Source organism: Drosophila simulans, chromosome 2L (assembly GCF_016746395.2).
Source record: "Drosophila simulans strain w501 chromosome 2L, Prin_Dsim_3.1, whole genome shotgun sequence".
Classification (NCBI taxonomy): Eukaryota; Metazoa; Arthropoda; class Insecta; order Diptera; family Drosophilidae; genus Drosophila; species Drosophila simulans.
Window position 1 is genome coordinate 6,620,900 of NC_052520.2, and position 27,398 is coordinate 6,648,297.

The 27,398-nt window shown below is 48.6% G+C and overlaps 10 protein-coding genes across 13 annotated transcripts; 4 read left to right on the top strand and 6 right to left on the bottom strand.

Annotated features, from left to right (window-relative positions):
- The first annotated feature begins 13 nt into the window (after positions 1–13).
- Positions 14–5,277, top strand: LOC6731242 (transport and Golgi organization protein 1). Its single transcript, XM_002078365.4, has 7 exons — positions 14–313; positions 420–2,600; positions 2,705–3,141; positions 3,199–3,331; positions 3,446–4,070; positions 4,128–4,229; positions 4,288–5,277. Exons 1-7 carry the CDS (start codon positions 166–168, stop codon positions 5,024–5,026), a joined length of 4,365 nt encoding a protein of 1,454 aa, XP_002078401.2. The 5' UTR covers positions 14–165; the 3' UTR covers positions 5,027–5,277.
- A 148-nt stretch (positions 5,278–5,425) lies between these two features.
- Positions 5,426–7,004, bottom strand: LOC6731243. Of its 2 annotated transcripts, none has more exons than XM_002078366.4 (3): positions 6,846–7,004; positions 5,720–6,791; positions 5,426–5,663 (listed from the first exon to the last, which is right to left on the bottom strand). In XM_002078366.4, exons 1-3 carry the CDS (start codon positions 6,881–6,883, stop codon positions 5,547–5,549), a joined length of 1,227 nt encoding a protein of 408 aa, XP_002078402.1. In that variant the 5' UTR covers positions 6,884–7,004; the 3' UTR covers positions 5,426–5,546. The 2 variants fall into 2 exon arrangements, with proteins under 2 accessions (XP_002078402.1, XP_039149278.1); XM_039293344.2 differs by having other exon boundaries at positions 5,720–6,780; positions 6,846–6,971.
- An 86-nt stretch (positions 7,005–7,090) lies between these two features.
- On the bottom strand, positions 7,091–8,938 carry LOC6731244 (retinol-binding protein pinta). Its single transcript, XM_002078367.4, has 3 exons — positions 8,155–8,938; positions 7,724–8,096; positions 7,091–7,661 (listed from the first exon to the last, which is right to left on the bottom strand). The coding sequence occupies exons 1-3, from the start codon at positions 8,457–8,459 to the stop codon at positions 7,398–7,400; spliced, it is 942 nt and encodes a 313-aa protein (XP_002078403.1). The 5' UTR covers positions 8,460–8,938; the 3' UTR covers positions 7,091–7,397.
- A 292-nt stretch (positions 8,939–9,230) lies between these two features.
- Positions 9,231–12,779, top strand: LOC6731245 (ubiquitin conjugation factor E4 A). Its single transcript, XM_002078368.4, has 3 exons — positions 9,231–10,052; positions 10,113–10,495; positions 10,588–12,779. The coding sequence occupies exons 1-3, from the start codon at positions 9,326–9,328 to the stop codon at positions 12,457–12,459; spliced, it is 2,982 nt and encodes a 993-aa protein (XP_002078404.1). The 5' UTR covers positions 9,231–9,325; the 3' UTR covers positions 12,460–12,779.
- A 35-nt stretch (positions 12,780–12,814) lies between these two features.
- On the bottom strand, positions 12,815–14,358 carry LOC6731246 (acyl-coenzyme A thioesterase 9, mitochondrial). Of its 3 annotated transcripts, none has more exons than XM_002078369.4 (3): positions 14,201–14,358; positions 13,897–14,139; positions 12,815–13,825 (listed from the first exon to the last, which is right to left on the bottom strand). In XM_002078369.4, exons 1-3 carry the CDS (start codon positions 14,340–14,342, stop codon positions 12,852–12,854), a joined length of 1,359 nt encoding a protein of 452 aa, XP_002078405.1. In that variant the 5' UTR covers positions 14,343–14,358; the 3' UTR covers positions 12,815–12,851. The 3 variants fall into 3 exon arrangements, with proteins under 3 accessions (XP_002078405.1, XP_016023785.1, XP_016023786.1); XM_016178879.2 differs by having other exon boundaries at positions 13,660–13,825; positions 13,893–14,139; XM_016178878.3 differs by lacking the exon at positions 14,201–14,358 and having other exon boundaries at positions 13,888–14,029.
- A 171-nt stretch (positions 14,359–14,529) lies between these two features.
- Positions 14,530–25,481, top strand: LOC6731249 (protein cup). Its single transcript, XM_016179672.3, has 6 exons — positions 14,530–15,340; positions 15,718–16,575; positions 19,137–19,688; positions 19,765–20,506; positions 20,578–21,309; positions 25,044–25,481. Exons 1-6 carry the CDS (start codon positions 14,858–14,860, stop codon positions 25,055–25,057), a joined length of 3,381 nt encoding a protein of 1,126 aa, XP_016023787.1. The 5' UTR covers positions 14,530–14,857; the 3' UTR covers positions 25,058–25,481.
- On the bottom strand, positions 17,054–18,774 carry LOC6731248 (probable galactose-1-phosphate uridylyltransferase). The gene is made up of 4 exons (XM_002078371.4): positions 18,465–18,774; positions 18,161–18,330; positions 17,886–18,091; positions 17,054–17,809 (listed from the first exon to the last, which is right to left on the bottom strand). The coding sequence occupies exons 1-4, from the start codon at positions 18,481–18,483 to the stop codon at positions 17,152–17,154; spliced, it is 1,053 nt and encodes a 350-aa protein (XP_002078407.1). The 5' UTR covers positions 18,484–18,774; the 3' UTR covers positions 17,054–17,151.
- On the bottom strand, positions 22,468–24,057 carry LOC6731250 (serine protease inhibitor 27A). The gene has a single exon (XM_002078373.4). The coding sequence runs from the start codon at positions 23,863–23,865 to the stop codon at positions 22,522–22,524; it is 1,344 nt and encodes a 447-aa protein (XP_002078409.1). The 5' UTR covers positions 23,866–24,057; the 3' UTR covers positions 22,468–22,521.
- On the top strand, positions 24,721–25,481 carry LOC27206903. Its single transcript, XM_016182681.3, has 2 exons — positions 24,721–24,971; positions 25,044–25,481. The coding sequence occupies exon 2, from the start codon at positions 25,044–25,046 to the stop codon at positions 25,266–25,268; it is 225 nt and encodes a 74-aa protein (XP_016023788.1). The 5' UTR covers positions 24,721–24,971; the 3' UTR covers positions 25,269–25,481.
- On the bottom strand, positions 25,417–27,344 carry LOC6731251 (protein cortex). The gene is made up of 6 exons (XM_002078374.4): positions 27,170–27,344; positions 26,979–27,110; positions 26,499–26,913; positions 26,069–26,440; positions 25,861–26,010; positions 25,417–25,799 (listed from the first exon to the last, which is right to left on the bottom strand). Exons 1-6 carry the CDS (start codon positions 27,287–27,289, stop codon positions 25,537–25,539), a joined length of 1,452 nt encoding a protein of 483 aa, XP_002078410.1. The 5' UTR covers positions 27,290–27,344; the 3' UTR covers positions 25,417–25,536.
- Positions 27,345–27,398: the final 54 nt, after the last annotated feature.

Genomic DNA, 27,398 nt, shown 5'->3' on the forward strand with positions numbered 1-27,398 from the left:
TATTTTTTTTAAGGCCACACGGTATTCCTTGGCGCACCCAGTACGGTCACACAAATGAAAAGCCAACTCAGCTGAAAGTGAACCCATTTTTATACACAAAAAATTAGTAGCTGCAGCGTAATAAGTTGATTTCACCCGATCACTGCGCCCCGAAAACAATGCAAAATGCGGCTGACCAACGAGAAAGCAACAATGCAGCTCCAGCTGAGTGATTTGGCCCTGTTCCTGGGCCTGTTGATCTGCTGTCTTCCAACTTTGACGTGGGCTGCGACTCTCTCCGACAAGCGACTGTGCGCCGACCCGAAATGTGAACGTAAGTTGTAATCTAGGGCCAGACAAGTCAGCCTTGGACCTCCGGCACAGCCATGTCTCTTGAAATTGCATAATTAATTCGGCGTTCGGCTGATTTATGCTTGCAGAAATCATCTCGACGGGAATTGCCAAAATCAGCTATGCCACCGGTGGTGAGGGGCTGATATCCTTCAAAATCAACTCTCCCATCCGCGTCCTGTCCAAGAGCGCCGGTTCCAATATGCAACTGTGGGGTGTGGACATCAATGGGCGGCGCGGCTATGCCAATAAGGACTTCATCATGGAGAAGAAGATCTTGGTCCGGGATAAGGACCTATTGTACGAGGTGCCAGTGGTGGGACCTGGTAGTCCAGTGCAGTCAGCGGAGACACCAGTTCAGACCGTGGAGACGCCAGTAAAACCCGTGGAGACACCAGTTCAGAGCGTGGAGACGACAGTGCAGCCTGTTCTTAACGCCTCTGAGTCAACCGATGACCTGGCAACGACTACAACGTCACCACTTGAGATAGCCGTTGATACAATAGTGGTTGAGCACGACAACCTGCAGGATCAGCAGGTTCCTGATCCTACTGCGGCTTCCAAGGCCCAAGTGCAGGTTATAGAAGGAACTGAGCTTCCCCTGGAGGCCATTGCAGCTACAACGGAAGGTAGCATTGTTCCAGAGACGGCAGCAGACCCCCAAGAAGCAACGAAATCGGACTCGACAGTTGTTGACACTAAAGAGCCACAGGCATTAAATTCTGAGCCCAATAAATTGCAGGAAGAGCCAAAAGCACAGCAACCTGGCAAAGAAGCTGAGAAACCTCCCCCACTGCCTCAGGCCATCAACGCTGAACTGGAAGACGCTGACGATTTCGATTACGGGGATGACGAGACAGATGACGACTCCGAACAAGGTAGTCAAGATAACGAATCGATCGAAGAGATAGCAAACGATAACAAATCAATTAACGACTCGATTGAACTGAAACCGCTTACGGTTGAGCAACTGAACACAACTGATAAATTGGAGGATGTAAAGGATGAGACTAAAGAGAAGCAGGCAGAAATGGAGGTCTCCAAGAAGGAAGATTCTCACTTACCCACTGAGACCTTAAATGTGACAGCACTAGAAGATCCAATTGGTCAGAAGGAATTTCCGAAGCAGGTACTGGATGCAGTCGTGGAATTAAAGTCGTTAGATCCTCTGCCAGTTGAGGAGGTTACCGAAAAGGTGGCTGAGCCAACACAAACGATTGTCGAAGATAAAATTAATGAAGAAATAGTTCCGGTTTCAGCTGAAATCCGAACAGAGCCTGCAAAAGATAACGCTACCGAACCTATTGTTGATGAATCTGATGAGGAAATAAAAGCGCCATCTGAGTCAGTAATCAGCTCAACCGCTCCCGCTCCTGTCGTTGAAGAGGGACCACTGAAAACAGAGCCTGTTGGACTGCCGCCCCTCTTTGAAAAGAAGAACTTTGAGAATCCCAATGATTACTACAAGCAATTGCAGGAGGAACAGGAAAAACAGAGACTGGTTGCAGAGGGGGAGCAGCAAAAGCGTTTACAAGAGGAAGCTGAGCAGCAGAAGAGGTTGCAAGAGGAAGCTGAGCTGAATAAAAGGTTACTCGAAGAAGCCGAGCAACAGAAAAGGTTACAAGAGGAAGCGGAGCAGCAAAAGCGTTTACAAGAGGAAGCTGAGCAGCAAAAGAGGTTGGAAGAGGAAGCTGAGCTAAATAAAAGGACACTCGAAGAAGCCGAGCAACAGAAAAGGTTACACGAAGAATCAGAGCAGCTGCAGCGCTCAAGTGAGGAAGCGGAGCCACAACTGAGCGTTCAGGAAGACAACATGCAGCAGCTTAATGACTCTGTGGATGCGCAGTCCAACGAAATCGTTGATAACAACAATAAGCAGCAGCCAGAGCAATATCAGCAGCACCATCATCATACAGAAAGTGCCTTTAATTACCCATCGACTGCATCACATACAACTCCAACGCCTGACGCCGAATCACCGTACGCAGCAGTCCAGGAGGAGACCACAGAAGCATCACAAACGGATAACCGTCGTGAGGGAGTTGGTTACGTGGAGCCAGTAGCTATGCCCGCGACGGCTAGCCCCGTGTCGGAAGTACCCATCAAGGAGGACGCACCAGGCTTCGGTCTCTTTGCCACGATTGTCGACACCGTAAACAATTTCATCGGAAAGGATCCTCAAAGTGCTCCAGCAGATAGCAGCGATGAACTGCACAGAATCCTCTATCCAGGAAGGCCTGAGGTGACTTCTTCTCAAAGGAAGGCGGAAGGTGATCATTACTTAATCATTATTACCTACTATTCTTCAGAAATTAGAGTGAATATCCGGTCCGGTTTTGTTATATACTAAACCTTTTTTTTCTTAATATTCCAGACTCTGCTCCTGCCGATGTGGATGGATATTGTGCCCGGTTTCAAGCCCATGATGAGCACTGCCATCGCTCTATATCTCTTGATAATTTTGTTGAAGTAATGGCCGGCAAGCTGGTTGACCACAGCCAACTTTTACTTTGCGTAGTTATCGCCGCGATTTCTTCCTTGTTCTTCATGTTTGCATACTACTGCTTCTGCAATAGTAGTCAGGAGGGAGCACTTCTTTCGAAGCTGAACCATTTGGAGCGCAGTCTGTTGGCCTCCCACAAGGAGAACCTGATCATCAAGCACGACCTGATGACAACGCGCACAAAGTTGGCCAGCATTGAGGACAATTCCTTTGGCTCAAACGACATGGTGGCCGATCTCAAGAAGCAACTTGAATCTGAGCTGTACGAGAAGGCCAAGCTGCAGGAGCAGGTTGGCTCATTAGAAAGGGTAGGTCCACGCCATTTAATCAAATAAACGCTTAATTAACAAATCACTCTTTACAAGGATCTGGATAACGCGGCTGAGGCTGGCCTGGAGCTCAACAAGATGCTGTCCGAAGTCCTGAACAGTCAGAATGGCGATGAGGCTTTCATGAGCACCGTCGACGAACTGCAGCGACAGCTTAATGACCAAGAAAGTGAGTAAACGCCGTTGATTAATACTAATATTACTATGATTTTTTGATGGCTACTTATTTAAGCATTTAGTATCCAAAGCAGTTTTCTGTTTAATAACTCCATAACTTTTTCAGAGATCATCATCGAAATCAACAACAGTCTGGCCGAGAAAAGTAGGGAGAACAGCGAACTGCAGTATACGTTTACGGAGGCCACGACTCGGCTCAACAGCGAGCTGAAGACGCTACAAGAGGACAACTACGAGTTGGAGATGGAGAAGTCTAAGCTGCAAACTCGTCTTCAGGAAATTCAGGCTGAAACGGAAACGGAGTTGGCCAAGGCACTGGAAGCCAGAAATTACGAAATGCAAAAGCTGCAGAATCAGATTGTGGAGCTGACTGCCAAGTGGGAGCGCGAACATGGCGATCTGCAGACCAGTCTAGCAAAGATCGAAGCCCTCGAAGATTGCCTGAAGGCTGTCAGAAAGGATGCGAACCTCAATGTCCAAGAGCTGATCACCTCGGCCAAGACACGCGGTGAACTCAACGCGGTCCATAAGAAGCTGGTCGAGCTGCAGTCGAAGGTGGAGCAAGAAGCGGCCCACAAGCAACGTCTGGAGAGCCAGCTGCAACAGTCAAGTCAAGATGTGGAGCAGCTGAAGCAGGACTTCAACCAATCAGAGCGCGATAAGCTAGAAGCCCAGACGCGTCTTGAAGTCTTATCCGGCTACTTCAGGGAGAAGGAGAACGAACTTAAGAAGTAGTTTACCAAGAATCACATTTGAGGAAAGTCTTCATCTTTTAATTACCATTTCAGAGAACTTAGTCTGCAGGAGACCAAGTGGCTGCAGCACCAGGGAGAAAATGCCAGCACAGTGGAGACCCAGACGCTGATGAAGAATGAAATCCAAACTCTGAAGTAAGTCAGAATCGCGCATTATCGTATTCAAGAAATGTTAAAATCGATTTCCCCTTAGATCTCAGAATGACGAGCTGCGTGCCGAGATCGAGGCCCAGATAGCCTCGCACAAAGCTCAGATGGGCACGCTGGAGAACCGCGCTCATGAGTCCTGGCTGGCGGCGCGCCAGTCGGAGCGCCGATGCGAAGAAGCGTTGGCCGAAGCCGCCAGCCTGAGGCGCAAGCTGACCACAATGGCCAGCGGCGGAGTAGGAGTAGGCGGAGATCAAGGCGTCATGGAGGCCATCGCCGCCAACGGAACTTCCGTGCTGGGGGCGGAACTAAAAACGGCACCATCGCCGCTTCCCTTGCCGGGTTCACCGCTCCTGAACATGCCAAATCCACTGCCATTCCTGGCGGCACCCTTCTCACCGTTCATGGGTCTGCCGCCGCCATTCCTGCCGCCAGCTGCAGCGGGAGGGGCACGTCCTCCGCCCCTGGGACGCATGCGCTCTCCGCCGCCCTCGAGTCGCGGCGATCGGGATCGAGAGCGATACTCGGACTACAGCGACTACGACGATTACGACGACGATGAGGAGGACGACCGGGGCATGGACCGTCGTCGAAGGCACAGCGGCAGCTGGGGTCGCCACCATCGCGGCTCCTACAGCCACTCGCCGCGCACATATCGCTCGCTATCACCGTCGGACAGTCGGTACAACTACAACGACACGGAGACTGACTTCAGTCCGCCCCCAAGTCCGCCGCCCGTTCCGTCGGGACGCAGCGCGACATCGCGACCCTACAGCGAGGTATGAGGAGCAGGGTGTGCCCGTGCAACCAAGTCCTACCAAGTATATTAGACTCAAAAAACTAGTTCAAATATATTTATTAATCAACGATTATCGAACGGTGGGATCGGGGCGGGTCGGGACGGCCTCTCAAACCGATTCCCCAAAACAGGGATCTCAGGAGAGTTCGTGAACAACTAAGAAAACTCCTGTCTCAGCGGTGAATGATATCCAAGAAAAGAAAATTGAAACAAATTAAACGCAATGACAAACACCAATCCAATGTGAGCTGTTTTTAATGTGGAATTGACAAATATTCATTTGAACAAACATTTTTAAATAATCTGCATGACATATTTTTAATATGATATTAATTCCTGAGAGGTAACATTGAAAACTACAAATAATTGATAACACGAGTTTAGATCAATATTAACAATCACTTTTTAATAGCCAGCTTATCGACGAAAGACTTATCAATAAAATATAAATAGCACTATTTTGGTCCGTTAAGATAATAGTTAACTAAGCTAGTTAACTAAACAAATCACGACTCGTAGCGTTCAAATTCCAGTTCAGTACATTCGCCAGGTAATTGTGAAAAGCTGCTACTAGTCGCACTGAAGGAAACATTAAGATTGGGATGTTTAAAGTGCTTGGAAACCTGCGGAAGAGTTAGAGTTTCAAAATCAGTACTTTATAAATCAGTAATATACGCACCATGTCTTCCATTCCGGTTTTATAAAAATGTATGGTCAGAGGCTCCGTTCGCTGATTTAAGGCACGGTTCATTGTTGACTTGTTGAAGGCAAAGAACTCGTCGTACAGAACATGGTTGGAGATGCTGAGTTCCCTGAGACGGGGAGAGGCAAGGAGCACGTCCCATATACCATCGGCATTGACCCATATGCGCGAGTTCTCCAAATGCAGTTGCTCCAAGAGCGGAAAGCATTTTATGATCGTGGAAAAGTTAATGACAGCACATCCTTCATCATCGACGAGCGTTAAGCATCGGAGATTTCGCAGTTTGGCCAGCACCTCCGTTGGCCTCATCCAGATATTATTACTGAATGCGGCAGTCAACACATCTTGACCCCTTATGCTTCCAATATTCCACAGCAGATCGTCCAACTGGTCGAAGTCGTGCAGGCGCAGCGTCTTCAGCTTGGGCAGGCCCAACAGTTGGCTGATGTTGTCCCTGCTAAGGTAAACTATGTCCAGCTCCAGCTCCTCCAGTTCCTGCAGCATACAGATGGACCGCACGTAGGCATTCTCCTCAATCTTTTGCCACTGGATGCTGAGTGTCTGTAGTCGCAGGTTCTGGCAGATATCCTCGAAGGCCTGGGGGCTCAGGTACCAGCACAGCTGAAGGTCCAGTCGGCGAATGTTCCGCCAACGGCTGATGTGGTTACCAGTGGTATTCCCGCTCACCCCGATGGCTTCTAGCTGCGGGAATAAGTCCACCAGAATGGCGATGTCGGCGTCTCCTTCTATGTCGCTGGTCTCATCGCCCAAGTAGGTCAGTTGACGCATGTTGGGGAAGGTGTGACCCCTCCACCGCTCCAGTTGATCCATGGTCAGGTATTGGAGCGTAAGTTCCGACACCGTGAGGCGAATGCACTGCAGGAATTCGTTCAGTAGCTCATAGTCGCCATCGAATGTATAAGATTCAATGGTATGCTCCCCATGGCGCTGCCAGATGTAGGATATCAGCGATCTCAGTCGCGATGCGGGCTCGGAACTCTTCCACAGCTTCAGCTGATCCTCCAGATTGAGGTACTCTACAATTTTACTATTCCAAGATTATGCCGATGCCTATCCATGGATTCCATTCAACTTCACTTACAGCACACAGTCAGCATTGAGGTTCTCAATAAGCGCCATGTTCACAATAACGGCCCAATCCTCAGATTTGAAGAGTTTTCCAGCCCGACGAGTTGTTTATAAAGTTGGATTGTTGCTTATTATGACGAAAACATCTGTCCGAAAAAGCTTTCGGCGATTGAGCTTTTTGCTGTTGTCAACTGTCTCATTCCAAATATTCCACAGTCCGGGTTATTCATTGGATTCCACTAAAATACCACTTACAAATAGATTGCAAAAAAGGAAAGCTCCCGAATTCGGTTTATTAAATATATACATTTAATTAGCTTTCATGCATCATTTACTAATATAGTAATGTAATAAACAACATACAAAATTGAAAATTGCAAGCTTTAACAAAAGAGAAGTCGATTACATGAGTTGCTCGACTATCAGATACCCTATCTAAAATCTCCGCATTCCGGATCACTTATCTTTCCACGATATGTGTTTTTTGCTCTACAAATTCCAATAAGATTAAGGCACGTAATTTAATTTGCATTTTTAATCTACGTTGCTGATATCATTAATTCTTTTAGTCGATTTCCAGTTTCCGGAACGACCCCACAGCGCCAAAGGAGGAGCGATGGTTCCTTCGCTCATGATCTCCAAACTCGCGCAGCTTTTCATTGGCACCGAAGCCTTGGCTTTCCCGAAAGTAGGGCCCATAGCTGGACAATTTCGCTTCCATGGTGTGGCTTATATCCTGCATATTACATCCAGTTCCTCCATATTCTTGGGGCAAGTACTCGCGACGCACTAGCTCGTATATGGCCGCCGGATCGGAGCTCACCGAGATCTAGACGAAATCATAATTTTGCACTTAAATAGTCAGGCATACAATATGGTAAACAGACTCACCCGACTCTTGATTTTGGCTGGGAAAAAGGAGCGCAGGGAATTGAATCCAGTTTCGAAGGCCGCAGGAACATTGATGAAGTGTATGCCCTTCTGGCGCGTCGGCATCGCCTCATCCGCGTAAGTGGAGAACTTACTGAGCAACTGCGGCTGGAGGGCAAAGAGATGGCTCCCCGTAACGCCAGCCATGTCCATTATCTCCACATAGCCACTGACCGTGGCGTTGTCGTCCTCGAACATCATGATCTCACCGAACATGGAACCCACGCGAATGATGTCCTGGAACTTGTGTTTGCTCGTATCGTAGGAACCGGCGCGAATTATGGTCACCCGCGGTCCCGGATCGTCTGCATCCATGGGAATTTGAAGGAGTACTCTATGCGAAATTTGGATTAGGGAACAGGAAAGGTTTTGCTAAAGAACTCGCTTCTTACCCCATTCTTACGATATCCAGCACCTGGGGATCGGTGGCTAGGCGCCGCTCATTGAAGACCTCGGGAATGGACCGCTGCAGCGTGTAGAACCGATCGAACTTCTCCTTGGCCCGCTCCAGACTGAACTTGGTGCCGCGCAGAAAGGCGAGCAGGAACTGGTCGTCGGTGCAGGCCCGCAGATGTGGCTGCTTCAGCACCCAATCCCGCAGAGCCTCGATGTCCTGGGCCACACGGGCGGGCAACTCGTTCAATTCCCTGATGCAAATCTCTTGCAGCGCGGCATTTAGTGGTCGAACCGAGTTCATTTCGATACAGGAAACGGACTCAAGACAATGTCGCGTTAATTGAAATGGTAAAAATCGTTATTTTATGGGGAAACCTCTCCTCACTTCCCAACAAATCGGATTGCGTGCATATGCTTACTGCTTGAAGATACCTCGTCGACTGGCCAAATGATACGCGAGTAACATGTGGATTCAACTTACTACTGCCTGATCATAAGCCGATTTACAACCGCACGAAGACATTTGTGGACATGGTGGATGTGGGTGGCGGTAGTCGGTGGTTGGTGGGTGGTGCTGGGTGGTACCACGCCGGCGCTTGGAGTATTCCAGTCGGTACCCTTGGCTGTGGGTCGCTTCGCGATTGATTGGCTTAATTGGCTTTGGATTGGATTTACTTTTTGAGTGCATGCGGCTGCGGCCGATATGAGCTGTTAAATCCCATTGATAAAGAAGGTTAATCGAGTGCAATTACTTAACGAAAGGCGGATAGATAACGTATGCTAGCTTGATAACTCGCCAGCTGAAAAGTAAACAAGGAAATTAACACAAAAGTGTTACTACATAAAAAGTTAAAGTAAAAATAATTGCTACGCAAAGCAATTTCTGTTAGTTCTAGTAGTTACTTTATTTTACCGCACATATAACTGCATACAAGGTAACAACCTTTTTTTATTTTTTTCTTTACCTTGCTATAAATAATAAGAATACAAATATTATTTCATCCTTTTGACTTCTAACATTTTTGAAAGTCCCGCCAATAGGGGTAGTCACCTGAACATTTGGTATATTTTAGTGAGCTTGCATTGTGTACTCCAACGGTCACACTATTTAGACCTTGTCAGACTTTCAAGTGAAAAACATCTGACAATAAAAACCAATTTTCCCCGATGACAAGCATCGAGGAGAATCCGTTCGCTGCTCTGCTGCAGGAGGGCGCCAACTCCGATGGCGTGCCACACAAACTGGTCGAGGAGGTGCTCCTCTTCACGCTGAACAAGGCGTCCTCTTCCGCGGTCCTGTGCCTGGCCGACGTGGTGGTGGAGACCAGCGAGGAGATGCTAAGCGAGGACCTGGTGGCCCACGCCCTCTTCGAGCGCCTGATGCTGGCCGAGACCAGCCAGTATGCAGCGGGCAATGCCAGTGAAAGGGCCATGGAGCGGCGGGCCATGTGTTACCTTAAAGGTGCCTTCACGCGATGCGGGCTCATTCAGGCGGAGAGGAAAATCGATTGCTCCAAGATACTAGCGCTGATCCTAAACAATGCCAGCACCTGCATGCGCCAGCCGGACCTATTTGCACCGCAATCCTTCGGTGCCCAGTGGATGGAGATGTTCGAGCAGGATGACGATGAGCACGATACCAGCACGCAGGAGTTTTTTATCCGCGTCACCTGCAAGGTGATGGAGGAGGTGGAGCCGATTGAGGCCTTGGGCGCCCTAAAGGCCATCTTTTACCCGGTGCTCACCGAGCTGCAGAAAAACATCGCCAAGCTGAACCTCATTTCAATGAAGAAGAACATATTCTGGATTCTCGGATATTTCGTTCGCGACAAACGAGCAGCAGTTCTCGGAGAACTGCTAATTGACTACACCACTCCCAATCCCAGAGCTAGCGGTATTTAAAGCCAAATCTTTAATATTAGCTGCAATTCGATATAAAATCGACATTTTTCAGGTAGCGAATATATGGACACTTTATTGGGCAGTCTACTGTGCATCTCAATCCTGCCCAAGACCCAAACAGGCAAATACGAGTTTTTCCAGGAGCTGTCAATAAACCAAACTGACGATGCTCTGTGGGCTCTATTGTCGCATCACCAGCAGTCCATTTTCCTGCTGGTCAAGCAGCTCCTCGTGCTCTCACCCGAAACGAAGAAAAAGACGCTTCAATGGCTCGGCAATTGCCTGGATGCAAATGTGCCGCGTGGTCATCTGTGGAGCAGCATCAATGCCAGCACGGAGCAAACAGCTCACAGCACGTCCAGCGATGCCTTCATGACCAACCTGACTGCAGTCCTAGTTCGTCTCTGTGCTCCCCTGTGTATGCCATCGTTAAAGGTAAAAACACTTGTGCACTTCATTTCTAGGTGCTTTACTCGAAAAACCCACTTTTAGCCATATAGTAATAACTTTCTAAATATTCGCTGCAGGTTCTCCTGGTGGACCCTACATATTGTGCAGTTCCCAACAAAGATCGGCAGGCCAAGGGCGTTAGTATGCTAAGGGCCCACACCGAGACTTGCCTGCTCACCAGCGAAGAGGGAGATGAGCGTTTGACGGCCGAAAAGTACAATTTCGTTACGGAGATCTTCTACATGACACACAAGTGCTTCGAGCTCTCCAATATTCCGTGCATTGAGCGCTTCGTACGCGTGCTGCGCGAGCTGCAAAATACGCAGATGGCGTACGGAGAGGTCGTGAACAGCGATCCGAATAGCGAGGTGGCCAAAAACCTATTTCGCATGATAAGGGACCAGATACAGCAAGTGCTGTCCATCAAGAACACGCTCGCCGAGCCCACCAATGACATGTACCTGTTGAAATTCTTCGAGGCTTCGGCTATTTGGCTCACTGAGATTGCCATGCTGCCGCGCGAAATTTACGAGCAGTGCCTGGACAAGCGCGACTTTTCCCCACAGCTTTTCCGCAACATGGAGCTGCTCTCTGACACACCGCCCTTTGTGGCACCCTATATGCAATCGGTGCCAGAGAGCATTATCGACAACCTCTCGGCGTTTTTGAATGTTGCCCGGAAACTAAACGGCGAACAATACATCAATATATATTTCTCTGCGCATGATGCCTTCTTCAAGATGATAATTCTATTCATGGGCAGCTCAGCGCTGGTCAAGAATCCTCACCTTCGGGCCAAACTGGCTGAAGCATTGGAATTTCTCTTGCCCTCACGGATCATGGGAAGCCATCGAAAGACTTTTGTCAGCCATGTCTTCGACAACCATCCGGATCGGTTGAAGGTGGTGCGCAGCCTGCTGAATGTTTTCGTAAGCATCGAGATGACTGGACAGTCGGTGCAATTCGAGCAGAAATTCAACTATCGCCGGCCCATGTACGCTATAATGGAGTTCCTGTGGACCAAACCCGAGCACGTTCAGTGCTTTCGTGACCTGGCAGTTGAAGCGGAGCAGAATATGGATGCCATTGAGCCGCCCATATTTCTGCGCTTCATTAATCTGCTTATCAATGATGCCATCTTTCTGTTGGACGAGTCGTTGTCCAATCTGGAGCAGATCAAACAGCTTCAGCAGGCGCAAGCCAATGGTGAGTGGGATAGGCTACCGCACACTGAGCGTGAGCAGCACATGACGAACCTCCAGCACCTGGGCATGCTAGCTCGATTTGACAACATTATCGGTAGAGACACCATAAATCTCCTCAAGCTGCTCACCTCGAAAATCAAAAGCATTTTCTGCCACAACAGCATGGTCGATCGCATGGCAGCCATGCTGAACTATTTTCTGTTGAATTTGGTTGGGCCAAAGAAGGAGCGCTTCAAGGTTAAGGACAAGAAAGAGTTCGAATTCGATCCGGCTCAGACGGTGATCGAGATCTCTCACATCTACATCAACCTAAGCTCCGATGAGAGCTTCTGTTTGGCCGTGTCGCAGGATGGGCGCTCCTACAGCGAACAGCTCTTCAGCTATGCCGAGAGCATCCTGATCCGAATTGGAGGCGGCCAACTTATAGGCGACATGTCCGAGTTCGCTGTGAAGGTAGCGCGGATGGGTGCTCAATACAAGGAGGAGCAGGAGCTGCTGGCTGATGCGCCGGAAGAGTACCTCGATCCGATTATCTCCACGCTTATGACCGACCCTGTGGTGCTGCCCAGCTCCAAGGTAACAGTGGATCGTTCTACCATCGCTCGTCATCTTCTAAGCGATCAGACCGATCCGTTTAACCGCGAACCGCTCACCATGGATAAGGTCAAGTCCAACGAGGCTCTGAAGCAGGAAATTGAGAGCTGGATTCAGGGCAAGCGGGATGCGGCCCGCTCGAACAGTTGAGGTAGCAGCGGACCCGCAGCTGCAGGCTCAGTTGCCCAACCAAAGAGTTAGCTCCACGGGGAATCGGTCGTTAGAGAATAATCAATGTTTACTTTTTTTCATAAGAATTCCAATCATACATGATGGAATGTGTATGTGCAGTTGTATAGTTAGTGGTTTTTAAAATATATTCATAATCCATTTTTCCATGTTAACCAAATTAATTAACAAACAATGTACTAATAATACATGCAAAGGAGAAATTATTGTAGTCATATTTGGTTTTGTGTTCACGATATGTGTAAATATATGTTTAAATAAACGGCTTTTCGCTGGAAAAATGTCTATATTCAATTATTCATCAAATGAAAATATCTATAATGCAAATCGACAGCATGTTTTATTAAATCCAATCACTTTTTGTCTTTTTTCGCTCCATCGGTTTTTGGGGGCGATCCATTGGCCATGTCGTGGCTTACTGATTCACGGAATCGATTGAAGTAGCGACGACCAGTTAGGTACCACAGCGCCTCGTGATAGCTTCTGGGCAGGATCTCCGGAACTGCTTTGCTGCAGGAGTAGGTCAGGTGCAGCACATTGCACTTGAGCTCCGTAAAGCTATTGCCATCGATCGCATTCACCACCGTCAGCAGCTGAATGTAGTTTTCGTGGGTGAAAACCACGTACGCCTTCAGTTTTATGTAGCTATGGACGGGAATGGAATGGGCGAACGTAACGTCCGCAATGAAGCGGATCATGCAACGCTGGTTGGAGTAGAGGGAGGCTGTCATGTAGCTAATCTCGATAGCCTTGCGGATGATGAACCCTCCGAAGATGGTGTTCGATTCGTTTCGGTTCTCCGGGAACGGATGCATCAGGGTTCTGCGACGCCACGTGGACATCCAGCGGGAATTCGGTGGTAGAGTAGTCATATCACTCGGTGAAGGTCCGTCATCGCCCTTGGTTCGGGTAAACAGCTCGTACATGAGCTGCTGTTCCTCCTTGGTGGGCTGCTGCGACTCGAGGCGATATAACGCTTTGGCACGCTCCTGGTGCCGCTTCTGTGCTTCCTGGTGTAACCTTTCCTCCAGCTTATTGGCCGGCACCAGAGGATTGACGGGAGCTGGGCCATTATTGATGGCATCGCGAGCCTCTATCACAAAAATGCCCTTTGCCAGCATCATTCCGTTTTGTCGCACATATGCCGTGACCTCCATGAAGTTATTGTCCGTATATGAAACGTGACCGGAGAGGGACACGTCTGCATCCGCAATAAACTTGTCTTGCAAGAAGTGGGCGTGGTCCACCAACATGGTGATAAAAGTGTATGGCAGCGGCACACCCTCCGGCAGATTGGGCAGATGAATGTGAAGATGGCAGATCCACACTGCAAGGCCACTCTCATTCATCAGGTATTTGGTTACGGACTAGTTAGTTGGCATACTTTACTTTACTTACCGGCAAGAAGGTCGAGTTCCTCAATTATCCTGCCCATGCGCAGCAAGCCTCGCCCGTAAACGAATCGTTGCCTCAACAGAGCATCTGTTTCCAGGAGCACCTGGGCAGTCGTTTGTGAGTCCAGCATGGAGCGATTGGGCAGTTCGTCTTGCTTCGGCTGAAACTTGAGGAGTCCATCCCGGCTCTTGGGAATGATGTGGTAGCCTCCTTCCACGCCGACGTGCTCCCGGATTTTCTTCGCCACTGTGCTTGGTATTGGGAGTTGGATAAGTGGACAATAATGTGGAGGTTTACCCGCGGTTACCATCCGCCATCGTGCCCGAGCGGTGCCCCGAATCCAGCTGCTCCCTCCCGGATTCCATGAAGCAGTGACGAAGTGCACCCAGTTGGTGGCACGGGTGTCGCACGGCGATCACCCTTCTGCCAAAGTGCTGACTTAAATTCATTTAAATTTTGTGTTTGTGTGCTGCGCTATATACATATGTATAGTTGTCAAATAATATAATACAGAACGTTAAAATCCTTTGCAATATATTTTTTAAATTTCTAACAGAATTAACGGCTTTAATGTAATCGAAATCTTAAGAATCACAAGTACTAGCTTCCAAAGGTTTCACGTTCCAGGCTTGGCTACTTTCTGTTTTCAAAAGTAAATGTCGTAGCGCATTATTAATAAATTCGCTGTTTTGTTTAGTAATCAAAGAATTAACAATTCGAAAGCTGCATTAGTCGCAGATCAGTGCTTGTCAACACTGGCTAATCCATCATCCATCTCCCACCATTCGCTTTCGGTATTTTTCCTATTCCTCTCCTGCGTAGCAACGCCGAATAACGGATCCTAAGATCGAACGAACCTGTGCTAAACGTGATTTCGTTCATTTTCTCATACATTTCAACATATTTGACCTGATCAAAAGTGCTCGTTTTAATTTTTAACCAAAAAAACCAATAAATAGTGAGTATGGACCCTGTAAAAGAGGAGGCGATCGAATTGAATGGCCATGTAATGCAAATGGCCGAAGCTGAGCAAGAAAATGGCGCTGGCGCCCTGAAAATTGCCACCAATGCGGGTGCAACCGATCGTCCAGCGCATCAGCAGCTTCCGCTGCCAGTCGAGGATCAGCAGGATGAGGTGCTAACTCCCGCTGAGAAGGGCAAGTTCGAGTACCCGCCCCCTCCGCCGCCCCCAACTCCAGTCCAGGCTCCGCCAGCCAACAAGGCCACCGCTCTGAATGCCAGTCAGGAGCATGACAACGACGAGCCCAACTCCGAGAAGTGGGAGGATCCTTGCGCTCCGCCCCCACCGCCTCCGCTGCCGACTAGCGCATTCCTGGCCACCGGACTAGGCTACCTCAAGCTCCCCGCCTTCAAGCTGAAGGATGCACTGGAGAAGGCCATCACCAAGTTGGAGGCCAACAAGCGGACGCAGAAGGCCAGCCCCGAGGTAAGTTCAGTACATATTAGCATATCCCCATTTTTAATTTTATTATTAGCAGTGCACACTGTTGTCCGATTGCATATTTATATTGAAATACATTTTAAATTTAACTTTTCTTGAGTCTTAAAGCCTTGATATTTGTCTAAAATCTTGGCAATCTTTATTGGCCAACAAAACACAGTATTTAACACATAGTCTAAACACTGGAGGGAAACCAGATTATTCGAAATCATAGCAGCTCTGATAAAAATGTCGTGACAAATTTAGTTAAAGTAACTTTGACTTGGCATTCATATATTCGACATTTATTTTACATCCAGTACAGACAGGCCCTCTCATACATCATGAAGTTTTTTCAATGTTGTTTTTATTTTGGCAAACAGTCTTCTCGTTCCATCAAAAACAAGAAGGAGGTGGCCCTGGAGATGTTACCCAGGCGCTCGAACCCGGAAACGATCGGCGATGGATCCATGTTGGCATCCACATCCACGGCTGTTATGGTGCACCCGAAGACCAAAAAGCCCATGGTAATTGTGGAGATGGAGAGGCGTTGTAAGATCATCAATTTACTGGCCAAACAGAATCAAATCCTCGAATCCATTTCGGGGGAAGCCATTCCGATGCATGGACCCTCGAAGCATCTGCACGAGGACGAGGGTCTCGCCCTGCAAGTTCTCTCGGCCCGAGCATCCACACCGTACACACAACCCTCCAGCATGTTGTCCTGCACGGCGGTTAGCTGTGACCTGGAGCACGATTCGCCGCGGAAGCAACTGGCCAGCAAGGAGGCCGTGCCGGAGCAGCACTCTAGTCAGGCACAGCAGAAGCGTCCACCCAGCGCGGGCATCCACAAGCCAGGAAGTCTGCGAGCACCCAAGGCTGTCCGTCCTACTACTGCTCCGGTGGTCAGCAGCAAGCCGGTCAAGAGCTATACCCGCTCCCGCCTGATGGACATTCGCAACGGGATGTTCAATGCCCTGATGCACAGGTCCAAGGAGAGCTTTGTGATGCCTCGCATCGCCACCTGCGACGACATTGAGTTGGAGGGAAGGCTCCGCCGCATGAATATTTGGCGCACCTCGGACGGCACAAGATTCCGGACCCGGACCACCAACTTAAACGTAAACAACAACAACAATGAGTGCATGCCTGCCTTCTTTAAGAACAAAAATAAGACGCACCTAATCAGCGATGAATCCATCATCCAGAGCCAACCGCCACAGCCCCAAACGGAGTTCCAGGTACGCTAGTTAAACTTATAGATTCTACGCTATTTTGCCATATATAAAATAGACTTGGTTAGCTCAAGGGAAAACTTATGTTTTGAATAGGACAAGTGAAGAAGGCGGCGATTCATTTGAGTGTCTCGACCATCTGATACCCCTTACTTTGTAGGCCGAATTGCCTTTTTGTTCCACTCAGAAAAGTTCTTTTATGGAAGATCATATTTCCCGCCTTTTCTGCTTTTAAATAATCCCTTAATCGTTTGTGAGCATTAGGAATTCAATTTATTTGTACGAATATATTGGGGAAAGGTCGCATTTTCCCCACTATTGTATTAGGTAACACAAAGTCGCATTATTCCTGCGCTTATCTGATAAATCAATGATTGCATTGCATGACCTCCAGAGGTCTTTGGCAATCATGCTGATCATTGGCTGGACCCTCGCTACAGTCAAAGCACTAATCTAGAACATTTTACAACTGATTGCGAATAAGTATGAAGTAATTACTACAGTCGTATTAGACTATTTCCTTTTATTGAATTCTATGCCAATTGTCACCATCTGGGATTTTACAAATACCCTCGAGCGAAATCACTTCTCCAAATAATGACACTTTCCATCGACCTCCCGCAACCTTTGGGCGGCCTGCTCGGGAGTCAGATCCCGCTGGGCCATGGCCAGCAGCTCAAATCCCACCATAAACTTGCGCACGGAGGCGGAACGAAGCAGCGGCGGATAGTAGATGGCGTGCAGGGTCCAATGAGCACTGGATGCGTGGGCATGCTCCGGCCCAGTCGGTGCTCCGTGCCAGCCCATCGAGTAGGGGAATGAACACTGGAACAGATTGTCATACTTGGTGGTCAGCTCCTTCATGGTCAGCGCCAAGTTATATCGCTGTTCTGCGGTAAGATCGTTGATCCGCTTGTTGTTGTTGCGCGAGATAAGCATGGTTTCGAAGGGCCAAGTGGCCCAGAAGGGCACCACCACCACCCAGTCGCGGTTCTCAATGACAATCCGCTCCTGGCGCTGCAGCTCCCGCTCCACATAGTCGGCCAGCATGGGCCGCTCGTTGGTGGCGTAGTAGGCACGCAGACGCTCCTGCTTCAGTTGCGGTTCCGTTGGCAGAAACGAGCACGACCAGATCTGACAGTGCGGATGGGGATTGGAGCACCCCATTGCAGCTCCCTTGTTCTCGAATATCTGCACCCAGGCGTACTTGGCGCTCAGCTCGTTGAACTGGCTGATCCACCTAGATAGGCAGTTAGATAAAACGTGGGTTTATTATTTGAGTACCTTTTGATATAAGCCATAAATCCTCCACTTACTCGTCGATAACAACGACTATATCCGCTGCACTCATCGTGGGCAAAGTCAGATTCGATTTGGGATGGAAGCACATCACTCGGCAGTTGCCACGGGCGGGAGCTATCTGAAACAGTGGATCATCGCTGTTTGGAGGAACGGGCACCACCTCCACCAGGGCCGGGAAGTCGTTCTCAAACACATAGGTGCTCTCATATTCCGGAGTTTGCTGATCATTTACAAAATATACATGTAAGAACGCTTGAAACATTTGCGAGGCTTTAGTTTGGTGGCTTACGATTCCATTGGGTCTGGTCACGCCGGGGCACAGAGGATTGGTGGGATCGAATTCGGGCAGCTCGTTCTTCTGCGCCTTCTCCTGCTGACCCGACCATGGGCGTTGGGTGCGATGTGGGCACACCAGGACCCATTGGCCGTTCAGCGGATTCAGACGTCGGTGCGGGTGCTCTGCAATGACATTCGATTTTAATTAAGATTGGGTAGCGATAAACCATTGATGTGGAACCACTTGTTGAGCAACATACGACCATTCACCATTGGAACTGAATCAAATTGGCATGGTGGAACACCTTTCAACCTACCACTGGCCACAAACTGCATCGTGTCGAAAGACTGGCGCTCCGTATCACTCCGATCGGATTATGACTACTACAGATTCACGGGACAAGCGCAATGTCAACCTGCCGCGTTGCGATTACGGCTCCTAATGCTGCTGCTATTACTATTCCGATTCTGATTCTGCTTCTGAATCCGATTCCGATTCCAGTTGAGCTGTTTTTCGCTTCTTCAGCTGCATTCCTCTCTTTCCGCTCTTCGGATTATTCCGCTCACTCTGCCGGCGAGCGTTTAGTTTGAGTTTTGCACGCATTCTGCCTTTCAGTGGAAGAATTTTCCATCAGCCTTATCTCTCCCACTCAGCTGGGCGTTCTGATATGGGTGTGTAAACAGTGTGGGCGCGATTGTGTGTGCCGCTAGTGATGCGCGGTGGTCGATAAGACGTTCATAGAGATGGCTGTTTAATGTTTAATAATATATTAAAATATAATTATATTTTTATTTTATCCAGTATCTGTATGCCTAATTGTGATTGAAACAAAACGTTTCCTAAAGTCTATTTAGCTATATTGCAATCATTGTAATCTAATTTCTTTAATACTTATAAGCTCAGTAAGAGGTATCTGATAGTCCAGAGAATTTTAAGTTTTAGAAGTCTTCCTAAACTTATTTTGTAAATATTCCAATGTATTTTTCAGGATCCGGCCATTGTCAACCAAAGACGCATTGGCAGCGGTCGTTTAAACCATTCCAAGTGGGGTTACAACGACGAAGACTACCACTCGTACCACAATGGCAAGTCGCAGCATATGGAGGAGGTCAATTCGAAGAACCAGAACAGCAAGAACATGACGGTGCTGCAGTTCTTCGACACTGGCGAGATCAGCAGTCAGCCTCAAAGACGACCGAACACTCCTGTGATGGGAATGTCTATCAATCGATCCGAGAACGACACCCTGCACTCCAACGAGTCCAGTGAAGATTTGAGTCGCGCCAACGAGAACTATGTAAAGCGCGTAATGTCTGGATTCCTGGTTGTATCGAAGCCCAAGTCACGAGATGTCGAGGATAGGCATCACCGGCGGTACAGGAACCAGAACGAGGAGCCGGAGTGGTTTAGCTGTGGACCCACGTCTAGACTGGACACTATAGAGTTGTGCGGCTTCGATGAGGACGAAGAGAAAATGCTAAACGAGGGCAACAAAAACCACGGATTAGCTGAAACAGAGCGGGAAGCGTCAAAACAAAAGGTTAATATTCACTTAGTTCATTCCATTACGCAATCTATAAGATAAATCCAAAACTTGTAATCTTTACTCGCTTCAGATGGACCATAAGTACAAATGGACGCATGCGGAGCCGATGGGTCGAACCAAATACATGCCCAAACACGACACAAACAACAATCATAACGTGGAGAATATGAACAATGTTATGGCTAGCGAGCATCAGCAACAAAAGGAGGAGAAACGTTCAGGCAGTGGTCGGTCGTTTCAGTTTGATAAGTTCAATCAAAGCCACCAGAATTACGAGAGTAGCAGTTATGTGAATCACCAGCAGCCGCCACAAACGCAGCCTCAGCCAATGCAGCAGCAATCGAACACAAATACGAACAACTCTAAATTTATGTCATTCTTTGCCAATGAGGGGAACTCCTCGTCTTCGCTGAACGAGTTTTTCAAGCAGGCCATTAACCAGGGTCATGGCAACAATCCGGAGCAGCCCAAGTCGTTGGGCCACATCGGACAGATGCCTTCGGTGGATCAGCTGGAGGCCAAATGGCGTCGAAACTCGCTGAACAATGTTGGGGAGACTGCCAACAATCAGACTGATAACTTCCAGAAGCTAATTGGCTCTCTTTCTGCGGCTAAGCCACAGTCACCGGCAGTGGGCTATGATGCCATCTCCAACTTCATAATGCAGCAACAGCAGTACCAGCAGCAGCAACAGAAGCAGCACCTCATCATACAGCAGCAGCAGCAACAGACCGCCTTTTTGGCGAGCCTGCAGCTGAAGGCGATCCTTGGTCGGCCGGACACCCAGTTGCTACTGCTTCGTCTCACTAAAGGTGAGTATTGGATGATGAAAACAATGTTAGTTGCATGTTTTCAATAATTCTTTCGTTTGTTTTCTTTCCAGGGGAAATATCCAAGCACGGATTACTGGTGCAGTTGGCCAACCCTCGCTTGACGGACTTGGATCGCGAGGCCATCACTGCTGTACTGCAGTTCACCAATACCCAGCAGCAGCAACAGCAGCACAAGCAGCAGCTGGACATGCTCTCAAGCACGGTCATCGCCAGCCAGTTGCAGAATCTTCACAACTTGGCCATTGTTCAGCAGACTCTTGCAGCCAGGCAGCCGCAGCATAATCCACAGACGCAGGTGCCGCATCAACTGTCGCAGGAGGATTTGCAAGCGCATGCCAATGTGATAATGCGAAACGCCGTAATGAAGCGAAAAATGGAGGAGCAGACGTCGAAGCTCATCAATGGCGGTGCCAAGCATCAGGCACAGCAGCAATATCTAAACCGTGGCCAGCAACGCCAGGCTCGACCAGATGCCAGCTCGAATGCCTTGCTCCATGCCTTGATCTCGGGCGGTGGCAACAACCACGCCTCTGGTTACCCTATGAATGGACAGCCGCAGCAGCATCATTCCAATTTGAGATTCGGTGATAACCAAAACTTCCAATCTTTTGAATCCAACCAGCCGCACTTCGCTACGCAATACAAGCAGCAATACCAACAGTCTCAGCAGCAACAGCCCCATCAGCAGCCACAACAGCAGAACAACGCTGGAGGCGGCAATAACTTCAACAAGGCCCAAATACAAGCCCAATCAGCTATTGCCATGCTGCCCAACAGCGGTGGTAAGTTATTTTAGTACCTATTTAAAAAATCTTTTATACTATGATACAATCGTACAGTGGGTACTCCGTGAAGTTTACCTTATCAGTTGTGCTTTGAAAGCAAAGTCACCACATATAACAGATAGATTTGTAGTTTCTTGACAGCTTTATGGTCATAGTTCGGGATAATACCCAAGGGAGGCGATTCATATTTTTACATTTGTGCTGAGTTGTTATCTTTTAGGGTAATGTAGTAGTTAATAAGCTGCTTAATTGTCTCCCCTTCTTGGTATTTCGCTTGTGTCTGAGTCAGACGGTCAATTCGCAGGCTGATTTTTCGAAAGCAGAGCAAATATGCACTTTAATGAGCACTTTCACGTATTATCTGTAAACGAGTTTTTGTTACTGCAAACATTGCACACTTTGCAATGCACTTGATCACATCTGGGATATGGATATACAAGCTGTTGATTCAGATTACCACTTGAACGCCTCAACAAGGATGAGCTGGCTGGAGTTTCGAATCAGAAAGATAAATAAAACATGATTGGTAGGGCATTTTGTCGTTAATACATCGTTTAGCTTGACTTTTGTAATGATTTCATTGATGAATATCATTTGACCAGTATAATATACTTGTTTCTAAGCTGCGCCTAAATTCCCAAGCTTAGCTGGCTTCCCTGTTTGTTCAAGAGATCACCAGAACGTGGCTTGCTGAGCAAACTTTAGATTTCCCAGTCGAACAACATCTCAGCCAGCCCCCTGAGTCATGGGTTCTATTTGCCGTCGACTATGTGCGCAATCGGTTACCCATCGATCTCCCCATTGGATATTGCCGATGTTACGTTCGTGGGACATTCCCAGAGTTAGCAGGTATTTGCATCTCTCACTTGATTGCTACCTTTTGCTTTCAATTGTTCGTGGCATGCCTGGGGCGAGGCATAAATATAAAAACAAACATTTAACGACAGCACCAGTGGCTTTATCAGCCAGCGGAATGTAGTGGCCTGTAGATGGGAACCGACTCGCTGGGGGAATCGTCGCCACGCACGATTACTGAAAAAGGGGGTCAAGAGCACAGATTCGTTTCTCGTGTGTAGGATTCAGCAGAATGGATTAGAAAGCTGTCCACTTGCAGCACTTTTCACATCATATTAGAATTTACTGAAGCGCAAAGAGTCTCATTTGTTTGTATATTTATTGCGTATTTAAAGATAAAACCGCCTGAGAGGCTTAGTTCTGGGTGGTGGGTGAGTGGACTTTGCCGGCAAACAGTATGTTCCCGGTGGACTCCTCCTCGATGAAGAACACAAACGGACGGTTCACGTTGAATTCCTCGATGGCGGTGCTGCCACCGAATTTGTTCTCGATCTCCACAACGGTGGCTGCGTAGGCCTCCGTTCCCTTCTCGTTCACATTGATGCCGGCCTTCTGCAGGATGTTGGACACCTTCACTTTGCCGGCGACATCAGCGCCGCGGGTTAATCCCGGCAGCGAGGCACTGTCCTCAAAGATTTCGCGCACACCCAGGCTGCGCAACGTCTCCTTGAGGTTCTGCTGGTAGTCGAAGTGGAACTTGGGCAGCGTCACCTTCACTTTCACCTCCTCCATGGCCCACTGAGCGCCCTTTAGCTCGTCGTTTTCCAGGTTCTTGACCAAGTCATGGATGCCATTCAGGGCGTAGGGCAGCAGCACGAACAGGGAGTTCTTGCCCTTGTAGGGCAGACGCAGAATCTGCGCCTTCAGCTTCTCCGAGGTGGTGTAGTAGAAGTAGTCGGTCTGCTCCATGAACTCCGCCCGCGACTGGTCGTCCTTGCTGCGGAAGAAGGGTCCCTCGAATGTGTTGGCGAACTGCCTTCGCCACAGACCGTTGAAGTAGATCAGATTGGTCAGCAACATTACGCTGCTGCGCACGTTGTCCGGGGCCACCAGCTGCTGGAGTCTGCCCTGCGTGATGTTGGCGGCCCAGGCGTTGATGGCATCTGCCGCCGCCTCGGGATTGGTAAAGTCCAGCGCCTCCACCTCGCTGTCGTAGAAGTGTTTCAGTGTGGCCGTGAACTTCTGCTGTGTCTCGATGAAGCTGTCCGTGAAAAGCTTAGTGCGCACACTGAGCGTATCGTGGAGCTGGTTCTCCTTCTTGAAGGAGTTAAGTGTCTTGCGGTAGAACTCTCGCACATTGTTCTGCGATCGAATGTCTGTCTGCGTGTTGGCCAGCTCCACTTGCGTCTGGGTTCCGGCTCCGGCCGCCTCAGCCAGCAGGGCCAGCACCAGTTTCACGGAGAACGGCGAGATGATCACATTCTTGTCGGCCGTCTCGTTCTGCAGCACCGTCTTGAGCAGATGCCATGAGAACGGATCGTGCGAGTCGCTCCGGAAGGGCACGAAGGTATCTATGTCGTCGTAGATACCCGCTCCACTGGGCACGACGGCAGCGCCACCGGGCAGCTTGTCCGTACGGGTTTCGAATACGCCCTGGGGCGTCGTGGTCGTCGGTATGGAGTTGCCGTTGCCCGTGGCTAACGCACTCAAAAACAGCGACAGTAGCATCACTGCCAAATTTCCGCCCATCTTTGTCATCTTTGCTTCCCTATGCTTCTGCGTCTCGATCTTCCTCGGGTCTTTGCTTTCCGCCTCTTATTCGCAGCAAAACAACTGTTAAATGCGGGCTTCGTTGGGGCGAGCGGCGAGAGAGCGCCGGTGGAGCGAGCGATAACCGTTTCACGCGCCGTTCCAACTGAGAGTGACTGGCGCGCCGAGCGGGCTAGCCATTTTAAAATCCAGCTTCAAGCCGCTCTGGTCGCCGTCCTCTGCTGCTGTGCTGCCGCGTCGACGGGGCTGCGAATGTGACTCCCAAAGCATACGTACGTCATTATCGCAAACTGATGAGTGTGCTGCTGATGAGGGGAGTGAAGAGGAACGGCTATAACTATACGGTGCATCGTGCACTCAGAGAATTTCCATGCCAAAATTGACCTATACAAATATTCGATGATCATTCATGCGTTCAATACAGGTTTAATGGGTAATAAAACTATCTAACTAAATTTTTAAATGTCATGTCCAATTATTATATTTGAAAAACTTTCATTATATGGGAACAGAAATTTAGATTCTTTGAGTTGTACAAATTTGCTGAAAACAATATCCGCCTTTATCAGGCTTTCCCCACTTCAGCTATTTGTGAATTATTGCATAGTCATCAAAGAGGAAAGCTTGCATGTTTTTATTCTTAAACTACGTCACAGTTTCTTTCACGCTCGCTGCAAATACCTAAGCCAGTTTATGAATAGCTATTAATATAAATTTGAATTTCAAATAAGCTTAACTTGCGTCGGGGATAGTCTGGCAACGCTGACAGCTATTATAGAACTCAGTGTTGGTAAGTGACGGCTAAACAAAACAGCTGATCTGAAATAAATTCTCATGGTGCGTTGATGTAACAGCAGCCGGCGAAAGAAACTTGTGCATTTAATGAAAAATAGTGAATAAATAGCCAGAGTAACCGCACGTGCCATGCAAATTCGTCGTCCGCGAGGTGTCACTGTTCCGCAATTGATGGTGGTCACGGCCATTGGGCTGCTAGGCGGTATTTACATTTGGCAACCACTGATTTTGAAGTACAAAAACGAGAAGAAATCCGAGGCAGAAACGCCAGCAGTAACTGAAACTAGTGGAACCACAAAGTTAGACCGCACACTTAACCCTAATCTGCTGGCTAAAGTCATATACTAATTGTATTCCGTTCTCGCCCTCAGATGAGTTTCATTAACGGCCTCAAAAGATTCGCCACAACGACCGTTGGTCTGATGGCCATCGGTATCGGATCGACCGTTCTATTCTACACCACCCATCGCCTTGTCATCAAACCCTATCTTCTCGAGAAACGCCGCCTGGAAGCCGAGGCCTGTGCGGAGTACCTTTTCCAGCAGGAGGGGCACTCCCAGAATGGCGAATCAAGACCCAAACGGAGCGAATATTGAGCCAAGGATGCCAGTGCCGTCATAGACATCTTTACATACTTATAACCTAGTGATTAGTTACCAAATTTCAACGCTGTAACATGGTGAACAATGGACTTTTACTTTCTTACCTTCACTTTGGGTGGAGAGGCCCATCATCTTGTGTTCATTTTAGAGTTAAACAGAATGGATTTTTTATGGAAGCAATATGAATTGAATAAATAATGAAAAGCACAAATTTTTTGAATAAAAGACTAGAAACATAAACACTTAAAAATCACTGCTCTGTTCACCGTATTCCTTTATAAAGGCTCAGGGAGCTGCACTTGTCCTTGGCCTTCTGCTCCTGTTTTCTCAATATAGCCTCGCGCTTGTGGGTTGGAAAGAAGTTCCACAGCGAAAAGGTGTCGTCCAGTCCGCCGGTGGCAATTTTCGTTCCATCCGGATTCCACATCAGGAAGAGGGTGCCGCGATCCTGATGGGACATCAAGTCAACCACGCGGTTTAAGGAGGCCAGGACCAGAATTTCGCACACTGCAAGGTCCGCATCATCTGTAGATATCAGATGACACATTATTTTCAGCAAGCATTGGGGATCCAGTGCAGTTCTCACCACGCCGAATAACGTTGACCAGCAACTCGCCCGTGATTTTGCTGAATGTTAGTGTCTTTATGACGATTCTGTCGTCCCTGCGCCTGTACGAAGCCACAAATTGTCGGCGCGGGATGTTGAAGATGAAGATCGAGGCAGGGCTCCGCTCCGCTGTCGAGATAATATTCTTGTTGCAGATAATCTAATGTTTAATCTGCCATTATCTTACCAACGGCTAAATCCTCTCCAGTCCACGGATGCCAGTCAAAGACTATGGACCTGCCGTCCAGCTTGAGCAGGCGAACCTTTAGCACCGCATCGAAGATGAAAATTTTGCCATCCGTATCACTGGATGCGAAATACTTATGGGTCGGAGCAAATTTCATTTTCTTCACCGTGTGTCGATGCTCGCGCAACTGTATGAGGGTATTTAGCGTGGGCATGGCCAGCACAATGATGACGCCGCACTGAGTGCCGCAGAAGACCTCCTTGCCGTCGTGGGACCACTCAATGCAACTTATGTAGCCCATGGACTTGAAGAACAGCTTGCGATAGGAGACCAGGAACTCCGTAGGCGACCTCACCTCCCAGAGGTCCAAAACTTGTACGAAAGAGGAGGATTAGGGCTATACAAGGGTATTGCTTAGGGTCTGCTATACCTGGATAGTTTCTATCCATGCAGCCGATGGCCAGGTGCTTGCCATCCGGCGAGTACTTAAGGGAAGTGGGCGACTCGACGCTGAAGACCATGGTGCTCTCGTCCAGATTGCGCCACAGCATGACGTCCTGGCCGGAGGACATGGCCACCATGCCGCCGGACGACCAGTCCATCATGTTGTAGTCGACGGGACTGCATATTCCAGGCATCTCATGGGTGGCATTCTGAATGGCGTATGGTCGCGCCCGTGGATTACATGGCCAGTCCGAGTCGGCGGAGTCGTTATCGACCACCCTGGATCTCGTGCCCTGCTTGCTGCTAAACTGAAACAGACGGCGCTCTCCGATGCCAAAGGTTCGGTTCATGTTCGATATGAAGCCGCTCTGTCGCCAGTAGCTGGCGGTCAAAGTCACACCCTGATTGTAGAAGCCACCATTAATGAAGAATGGAAAGTAGATATAGTCAGAAGTACTTCACCCACCGTTTCGAGGATATCTCTCTCTTTCCGCTTGCCAATGTACTTCAGGTTGAACTCGATGTTCTCCCGCTCAAATCGGTTGGGTATGAATCTTTCGCCGACATAGGACACCTCCTGCCCCTTGCTCGTATCACTCTGCGCGAAAGGGAAACTGCGCTTAGGTGGTCAAATTGTTTTGGAGTCTATCATCTTACCTTGTAGGCCGCCTCCTGTTTCCAGTTTTTGCGCCGCACCTTTTTGAAGGGCGTCAGGGACTTCTTGTCCAGCTTCGAATTTTTATTGGGACTGTCACACACACTCATCTCGACGAACATTGAAACATTTCTGTTTTGCTAGCGCCATATTAAATTGGCATCAGATGAGGAGGCGGAATCCAAAAAAAACTTACAGTTACAAGTACAGTGAACACTCGATAACACTGCA

Coding starts and splice junctions, on each gene's coding strand:
- LOC6731242 (XM_002078365.4), top strand. CDS start 166: ATGCGGCTGACCAACGAGAAAGCAACAATGCAGCTCCAGCTGAGTGAT. Junction 2,601..2,704: donor TTCTCAAAGGAAGGCGGAAG/GTGATCATTACT, acceptor TTAATATTCCAG/ACTCTGCTCCTGCCGATGTG. Junction 4,230..4,287: donor AATGAAATCCAAACTCTGAA/GTAAGTCAGAAT, acceptor ATTTCCCCTTAG/ATCTCAGAATGACGAGCTGC.
- LOC6731243 (XM_002078366.4), bottom strand. CDS start 6,883: ATGGCGCTTATTGAGAACCTCAATGCTGACTGTGTGCT. Junction 6,792..6,845: donor CTCAATGCTGACTGTGTGCT/GTAAGTGAAGTT, acceptor ATCTTGGAATAG/TAAAATTGTAGAGTACCTCA. Junction 5,664..5,719: donor AAACCGGAATGGAAGACATG/GTGCGTATATTA, acceptor ACTCTTCCGCAG/GTTTCCAAGCACTTTAAACA.
- LOC6731244 (XM_002078367.4), bottom strand. CDS start 8,459: ATGAACTCGGTTCGACCACTAAATGCCGCGCTGCAAGAGATTTGCATC. Junction 8,097..8,154: donor CTGGATATCGTAAGAATGGG/GTAAGAAGCGAG, acceptor AATTTCGCATAG/AGTACTCCTTCAAATTCCCA. Junction 7,662..7,723: donor CAGCCAAAATCAAGAGTCGG/GTGAGTCTGTTT, acceptor GATTTCGTCTAG/ATCTCGGTGAGCTCCGATCC.
- LOC6731245 (XM_002078368.4), top strand. CDS start 9,326: ATGACAAGCATCGAGGAGAATCCGTTCGCTGCTCTGCTGCAGGAGGGC. Junction 10,053..10,112: donor TCCCAATCCCAGAGCTAGCG/GTATTTAAAGCC, acceptor GACATTTTTCAG/GTAGCGAATATATGGACACT. Junction 10,496..10,587: donor TGTGTATGCCATCGTTAAAG/GTAAAAACACTT, acceptor TATTCGCTGCAG/GTTCTCCTGGTGGACCCTAC.
- LOC6731246 (XM_002078369.4), bottom strand. CDS start 14,342: ATGAATTTAAGTCAGCACTTTGGCAGAAGGGTGATCGCCGTGCGACAC. Junction 14,140..14,200: donor CTCGGGCACGATGGCGGATG/GTAACCGCGGGT, acceptor TACCAAGCACAG/TGGCGAAGAAAATCCGGGAG. Junction 13,826..13,896: donor GGAACTCGACCTTCTTGCCG/GTAAGTAAAGTA, acceptor GTGGCCTTGCAG/TGTGGATCTGCCATCTTCAC.
- LOC6731249 (XM_016179672.3), top strand. CDS start 14,858: ATGGACCCTGTAAAAGAGGAGGCGATCGAATTGAATGGCCATGTAATG. Junction 15,341..15,717: donor CGCAGAAGGCCAGCCCCGAG/GTAAGTTCAGTA, acceptor TTTGGCAAACAG/TCTTCTCGTTCCATCAAAAA. Junction 20,507..20,577: donor ACTGCTTCGTCTCACTAAAG/GTGAGTATTGGA, acceptor TTTTCTTTCCAG/GGGAAATATCCAAGCACGGA.
- LOC6731248 (XM_002078371.4), bottom strand. Junction 18,092..18,160: donor TGACCAGACCCAATGGAATC/GTAAGCCACCAA, acceptor GTAAATGATCAG/CAAACTCCGGAATATGAGAG. Junction 17,810..17,885: donor ATAGTCGTTGTTATCGACGA/GTAAGTGGAGGA, acceptor CTGCCTATCTAG/GTGGATCAGCCAGTTCAACG.
- LOC6731250 (XM_002078373.4), bottom strand. CDS start 23,865: ATGACAAAGATGGGCGGAAATTTGGCAGTGATGCTACTGTCGCTGTTT.
- LOC27206903 (XM_016182681.3), top strand. CDS start 25,044: ATGAGTTTCATTAACGGCCTCAAAAGATTCGCCACAACGACCGTTGGT.
- LOC6731251 (XM_002078374.4), bottom strand. CDS start 27,289: ATGTTCGTCGAGATGAGTGTGTGTGACAGTCCCAATAAAAATTCGAAG. Junction 26,914..26,978: donor AGAGAGATATCCTCGAAACG/GTGGGTGAAGTA, acceptor TTCTACAATCAG/GGTGTGACTTTGACCGCCAG. Junction 26,441..26,498: donor CATGGATAGAAACTATCCAG/GTATAGCAGACC, acceptor CTTTCGTACAAG/TTTTGGACCTCTGGGAGGTG.